We start from the raw sequence: 7,400 nt of genomic DNA on the forward strand, positions 1-7,400 counted from the left end.
TTATATTACTTATATATACTTTATTTACTTTTATTGAAGAAAATAAAAATGTGACATTGTAACCTATTAAAGTTTTATATATGAATCATTACATAATGTACACCTGTATATAGTATATAATATTACTACTAAAAGTTCAATAAATTGAATCTTTTTGCTAATAACCCATTTTACCTGAAGTTCCTTTCCCCCCTTCACTTTTTAAAAATGTTTTTTGGGTTCCACCTGGTGATGCACAGTGCTTACTCCTAGCTCATGCACTCAGGAATTACCCCTGGCGGTGCTTGGGGGACCATATGGGATGCTGGGAACCAAACCCGAGATGGCCGCATGCAAGGCAAATGTTTTCCCCTATGTGCTATTGCTCCAGCTCCCTCACCCTTCACTTCTGATTACCATTATATGGTATTACATAGCTTCAAAGACTTTTTTAATCCCATACCATTATATGAGTAAATAATAAGGTAATTGTCTTTCTCTATACAACTATACTAATAATAATATCACTGTCTTTCTTCTCTATGTAACCTGGGATCTCTAGATCATTATTTCCCTAAATAGAAAACAGCACCTCCAATTCAGTGGGGCTGTACTAACTGGGGTATAATTTGGAAGATGTGTCTTTCTTTTTTCTCACTTATAGATAGCAGATTTATAAATAATCTCTGAATAATATTTGTGATTTTGTTCTCTAAAAAGGGAGAAATAGGTTAAGTTTGGAAAACTCTACCCACATTCTTCATTACAGTACTCCCTCAATGTTTTCATTTTTCTTTAATTTAGGGCTGCCAAAGCAGTGTTACTCTTGGCTATATTAAACAAATTAGTGATGGTCTGATAATTCAGTGCACAGGTCCAGAAATTAAGAGCTGCATGAGCCCTGGGATTCCAGAGGCTACCATGGCCACCACGACAGTGCTAGGAGCTACCAGAGTTAGATGCAGTAATACTCAGGGGATATGTCCGGGTAATTATATCAAGTGCCTAGCATTTTCAAGTCATGTGTTCCAGTTCTTTGAACCATTTTAAGCCTTATTGTTCATTTTTAATAAGTTTATTTTCAGTACATTTTATTCTCAAATACGAGTTATTTTTCCTATAAGACCACACACATTTAAAAAATAAGTACTGAATTAGTGAGATTAAAATTTAAACAAGCAAACAACAAAACCCATAATCAAATATAAATGAATGACAAATCTAACATCATCAAAGGGTGATGTTAATACACAGGAAAGGGTTTTTTTTTTTTTGCGCTTTTTGGGTCACATTCAGCAATGCACAGAGTTTACTCCTGGCTTTGCACTCAGGAATTATTCCTGGTGGTGCTTGGGGGAACATATGAGATGCTGGGAATCAAACCTGGGTCTCTTGCATACAGGGAAATGCCCTACCCACTGTACTATCATTCCAGCCCAAATTCTTTTGATTAATTCTGAGAAGTGAAGAAACTCTTTGGACATGAAGGAATCTTTCAGGGAGTGCAGACATCACCCTAGGTAATGATGAGGGCAGTTGGAGACATATTAGCTGGAGAAAAAGAGAAGCAAAGACTAGAGGGAATGAAATACATTGAAAGGATTCTGGTCATAAAGGTTGGTATATGTAAGTGTTGGATAGACTGTCTTGAGAGACAAGCAAAGTGTCACATGTAGGTGATGTATCTAGCATTCAGTTTGTGCCAAAGAGGTTAGCTTTCAATATGAAGGCTTGAGAAAAAAATGGGAAGACTTTAAAATTTCCTCTATTGTATACCTTTTACTTTGTTGGGAAATCATTTTGAAAATTACATTGTGAACTATAAGGGAACAGGAAGGGAGATTGGGAGGGAAATATATAAGTACAACAAAGAGGAAAATGATTACATAGGAAGGAATTAATCTGAGAGATTTGTGGGATTTACTGGACCCATAAATATATACTTGGAAAGAGTTCTAAGAAGGGTTTAAAGTAGTATTAGATAAATTAATATGACAGAAATATAAAGAAAGTTTGAATCATTCTCCTTTTGTGCAAATAAAGTATACCTAACAGAGTCCAGAGTATTCCATTTATAAGCTGAACAGAAGAAGAAATGACTGTGAATGAATCTGAAGAATAACTAAAGAAAATTGGTAATGTGTGGGACAAACATGTTAAAAAGGAGTATTCCTATTTTTTCGACAGGAAGGTTGCGTGGAGAAGATGGAGGTCAAAAACCACACCAGTGTGACAGAATTCATCCTTTTGGGGTTAACACAGGATCCTACACTTGGAGTCATCTTGTTTGTGATATTTCTAGGTATCTATGCTGTAACTTTAACAGGCAATATCAGCATAATTACTTTAATAAGAAGCTGCTCCCAACTGCAAACCCCTATGTACCTCTTCCTCAGTCATTTGGCCTTTGTGGACATTGGGTTTTCCACATCAGTCACTCCTATAATGCTTATAGGATTCCTTAAATTCAGAATGTCTCTCCCTGTTGCTGGATGTAAATCTCAGCTGTGTTCTGTGGTCTCCTTTGGAACAACTGAATGCTTTCTGCTGGCTGCCATGGCTTACGATCGCTATGTGGCCATCTGCTCCCCCCTGCTCTACTCCATCCACATGTCCCCTAAAGTTTGTTCCATCTTATTGGGAGCCTCTTACATATGTGGATGCATAAATGGTTGGACATTTACTGGTTGTGTACTAAGCATGTCTTTCTGTGGGCCAAATGAGGTAAACCACTTCTTCTGTGATTTCTCCCCATTGTTAAAACTTTCCTGCTCAGACATCTCACTTATAGGAATTATCCCTTCTATCTCTTCTGGACTGGTCATTATGTCTACAGTGTGTGTCATATCCCTCTCTTATGTCTTCATCCTCATCACGGTCCTGAAGATGCGCTCCAAGGAAGGGCGCCAGAAAGCCTTCTCCACCTGCACCTCCCACCTCACTGCAGTCACTCTCTACTACGGGACTATTTTCTTTATTTATGTCATGCCTAAATCCAGTTACTCAACTGAGCAGAACAAAGTGATATCTTTGTTCTATACCGTGGTGATTCCCATGTTGAACCCACTTATTTATAGTCTGAGAAACAAAGATGTAAAGGAGGCCCTGAGAAAATCAACTGTTGGGATACTTTCTTAATCCCTATTCTTAGTATTTCAGTTATACTATAAAGGTTTTCTTAGGCAGTACCATAGCGGGGGTTGTCAATGTACGTTTTTAAGTTCCAAAGACATTTATTTTTATAATTTAATTTACAAATAATATTTTAGGCCACACTGAGTAGTGCTCAGTGTATTTGCCTAGATTTGTATTTAGGGGTCACTCCTGATAGGGAGTAGGGGAACTTGTGGGGTACTGTGAGTTAAATTCTGGTTGGCATCAACCAAGACAAGTGCCTTTCTCATTCTTCTATCTCTCTGGTCCCCTCAAACAATATTTTGAACATACTTTGTACATAAAAACTATGTGAAACAGTAATGTCATTTCTATTTTACAAATAAATCACCTAGATATAGACACTTTTAGCAGATTTTAAATTACACGCAGCTAGGAAGTGGAACCAGTGTTTAATTCTTAAAAACTTTAACTCAAGACTTTATGTTTCTCTATTTAAATTTTGCTGAAATCTTACGACACAGCGGTGAAAATTTACCACAATATAAATATGAAAATACTGAGTCTGGCAGAGACCAGACAGTTTGTCTGGAGAGATGTGGGCTCAAGATCTTGGTTATCTAAAGATACAAATTCTTCTATTTGCATGTCCTTAATCTTTGTACTACAATGACTGTTCATCTATTGATTTTAGCAGTGTTTGTAACTTAAGTTTACAAAAGGTCATCAATTTTGAAAAATAAAATATTTAAACTCCATGGTTTATAAAGTTGTTTGTAATCCAATTGTTATGGGTTTTAGTTGTTCCAACATCAATCCCACCACCAGAGTGACCGTCTCTCCACCTTTGTCCCCATTTTCTCAAAGCCTTAGCAGGCACATAGAATATTTGTTTACATTGTTTGTTATAACTAAATGTCCAATGAAGTTACCAAAAATACTTTAGTAAAGAAGATTTGTGAAAATTGTTGTATCTTACAGAAAGTTGTTAAGTCTCTGAGGATAAGCTGTTTGAGCCCTCTGCATTACTGTTCTTGTTGAGTTTATTTGGCTTCCATGTTACTTTCTCATGTAATTTAGTGTACTCCTATTGGAATTTCAGTATTGTAAAATTTGGGGGTGTTGCACACCTTGTATGCAGCCTTGTGGTCCAGAAACTTCAGGATCTGCAGAACTGGATCAATGACTGGAGGTGGTGGTGGATGTGGGCGTGGTTTCCAGGGTTTCTGAAAGTATGGGGTGGGGGTGAGTGCCTGCCCTCCCCCACTCTGAGAAGACCCCAGGGTTCTCAGCCTGAACACTAAGAACCTTAAATTTTCTCCCTTTTGTGTCTCTACAGAGATTATTAGTGAAGTCATGGAGTTAAGCCCTTGGCATGGTGGCAGCGGTGGGGTGTGAATGAGGCTGCCAGGGCTTTGATGTTGCAGGGTTGACTGATTACAATATAAGGACAGTTATGGGAAATAGGAGTGATTTACACCTTGTGAAAAATCAAGTCAGGAAAACACAGGAGTGGTTTAACCAGATGTAAATTCAAATTAAGTACATAAAAACAAAAGGAGAGAGAAGACATTTTCTGTACTATGGGACCTACCAACTCAAGCAACACTGAGACAACTGAGTATCTGAAAGCAAGACAGATCATAAAAGTTCTTGTCTCAATGATATGAGATTTAAGAAGCAAGGATATGGAAATAAATGGAATAGTATTCATAATAAATAAAATGTGAGTATAATATTACATAAATTTTAGTCTCTTTTGGGGTGACACCAGGCTGTGCTCAGGGCTTAGCTCTGGCTCTGCATTTAGAGATCATTCCTGACAGCCTTAGGGGACCACAAATATTGCCAAGGACAGAACCTGGGTCAGCATACAAGGCTAGTACCCTGACTGCTGTACTATCACTCTGGCCCTAGTACTGCAATTTTTAGGTGAAAAATATAGAAGAGAGATTAAATGGTAACAAAAATGAAGCCTAAGAATTACCAAATAATTGGTAAGGAAATATTTTTCTACCCATAATATTTCTGACATCAAAGATTTGGTATTCTATACACACACCCTTCCCTATACCAGTAATTAGTAAGCAATTTTTTAAATATATGAGTATCAATTTTTTGTAACACTAACTGCATAAAGGTAGTGTCAGGCTTTACAGGTTTAAGGGCTCAGTCGTCCAGGAGTGCCCTCACCTCAGGCACTAATTGTAGGTAACAGATGCTCAGGGTACCTTCACTTCTGTACAACTTGAGTAGGAAGTGAACAGTTTCCACACTCATTCAGATTTTATGATTTATTTGATTGACTCACAGAAGTCATGGACACATTGAAGGTGTCCAACTTTCAGATCATTATAAAAGTATTATAAGGCAATAAAATATTGCAACTGAACAAATACAGAGTTCCATAGCACAAGATATAGAAGAGTACCAGGGCTATAGTATCAGTAAGCATGAACCTGAAGTGTGTCACCCTCCCAAGTTAGATTGTGGAACATTATGGAGGCCATGTAAGAAATGAGGGGTTTTATTTTAAAGGAATGAAGTACCATTTTTTCCAGATAGGTGTAATATATCAAAAATATGTTTTTAAAGTCACTGTGGTTGTTGTATGAATAGAGTAGAGGAAGGGAAGAAGGGACCTAGAATTAAATAGTCAAGATTCAACATTATGATCCACCCCTTCACCATCATCCAGCCCTGCCATGCACAGTTTGCTCCTTCTGGCAGGTCAGTGAACCAGAAGGGGTCGCCATTTCCCTCCTCTGCAATGCACCCCAGCCACATCGAGGTAGTGGGCGTGGTCTCAACAGAAGTGGGCGTGGCCTCAGTAGAAGTGGGGGTGGCCAACTTTTGAGTCAGAGGCCACTCACGTGGCCGCAGTTATTTCCTCATACCAAATAATTTGTTTTTACATCTCAGTCTTCATCACCTATTTTCCTGACTAACATCATACCTATCCCAAAAACAGTTCACCAATAGGCTGCTAGTCTATTCCAATTTCTCTAAAGTACCAATGAATATAAGTAGCTGTACAAGCCCAAGGTAAAGGAGCACATTGTCCAAAAGCATCACTTGAAGCCTCACATAAAGAATAGAGAAATATCAGAGAAGAACATATTCTAGAGGAGGTACATAAGAAAGTGACTACCATTGACCAAACCCATCCAGAATCCTTTTTCACAACAAGAGGGAACAGGGATAGTGAACTTGAAGGTCCCTCTTCCATATCACCACAACAACATAAAGAACCAATGCAAATCCTCACCACAAGGAGAGGACGATGAAAGGAGTCCAGAAGCCTCAATAAGAGTTTCCTGCAAACTTGCGCTCTCCAATAAAGAATTCACAGTTGAAATCCTGAAGATGTTCAATGAACTCAATGGAAAGATTGACAAGGTATTCGTTAAATTAAAGGAGGACCTGATAGAAACAACAGAACAGATAGCTGAGAAAATACGAGAAGAAATGAGAGCAGAAATAAAAAAGCTACAAATAGAAATGTCACAAATAAAGGATTTGGTAGATGAATTAAAAAACTCATTGGGTGCCCTCAACAATAGAATGGATGCAGCCAAAGACAGAATCAGTGAGCTTGAAGATGAGCTGCAGGAAGCCTACAGGCAACAACAAACATTGGGGAGAGACCTCAAAATAGCTCTAGGGCGAATCAGAGTCCTATGGGATGATTTCAAGAGGAACAATATTAGAATCATCGGAGTACCAGAAGGACAGGGAACAAACCCCAATGAAAAAGCTACAGTCAAAGAAATCATTGCTGAAAAGTTCCCAGAGCTGGAGAATGCAGACATCCAGATTCAAGGAGCCCAAGGGTGCCAGCTAAAAGAGACCCTAACAGAAAAACTCCAAAACATATCATAGTTAGAATGATGGACGTCGTGGATAGAGACACAATACTGCAAGCAGCAAGGTCAAAGAAAGAAATCACATACAAAGGAGCACCTCTTAGATTCACAGCAGACCTATCAGAGGAAACCCTCCAAGCCCAAAGGCAGTGGTGGAATATAGTGAAAAAACTCAATGAAATGAACACTTCACCAAGAATACTTTATCCGGCCAAACTCTCATTCAAACTCAAAGGAACAATACACTATTTGGGGGATAAACAACAACTCAGGAACTTCATAGACTCAAAACCAAACCTAAAAGAAGGACTAAAGGGGCCACTGTAAGACAAGAAAATCCCCTACAAGCACAACAAACCCTTACAGAAAGATGGCACAAAATCCCATAATAATAATCTCTCTCAATGTCAATGGTCTAAATTCACCAATTAAGAGACACAG

At 38.3% G+C, this 7,400-nt stretch overlaps 1 protein-coding gene across 1 annotated transcript; it reads left to right on the forward strand.

Annotated features, from left to right (window-relative positions):
* The first annotated feature begins 2,181 nt into the window (after positions 1–2,181).
* Positions 2,182–3,117, forward strand: LOC101538199 (olfactory receptor 491-like). Its single transcript, XM_055142918.1, has one exon. It carries the CDS (start codon positions 2,185–2,187, stop codon positions 3,115–3,117), a length of 933 nt encoding a protein of 310 aa, XP_054998893.1. The 5' UTR covers positions 2,182–2,184.
* Positions 3,118–7,400: the final 4,283 nt, after the last annotated feature.

This window comes from Sorex araneus, chromosome 6 (genome assembly GCF_027595985.1).
Source record: "Sorex araneus isolate mSorAra2 chromosome 6, mSorAra2.pri, whole genome shotgun sequence".
NCBI lineage: Eukaryota > Metazoa > Chordata > Mammalia > Eulipotyphla > Soricidae > Sorex > Sorex araneus.

Coding starts and splice junctions, on each gene's coding strand:
- LOC101538199 (XM_055142918.1), top strand. CDS start 2,185: ATGGAGGTCAAAAACCACACCAGTGTGACAGAATTCATCCTTTTGGGG.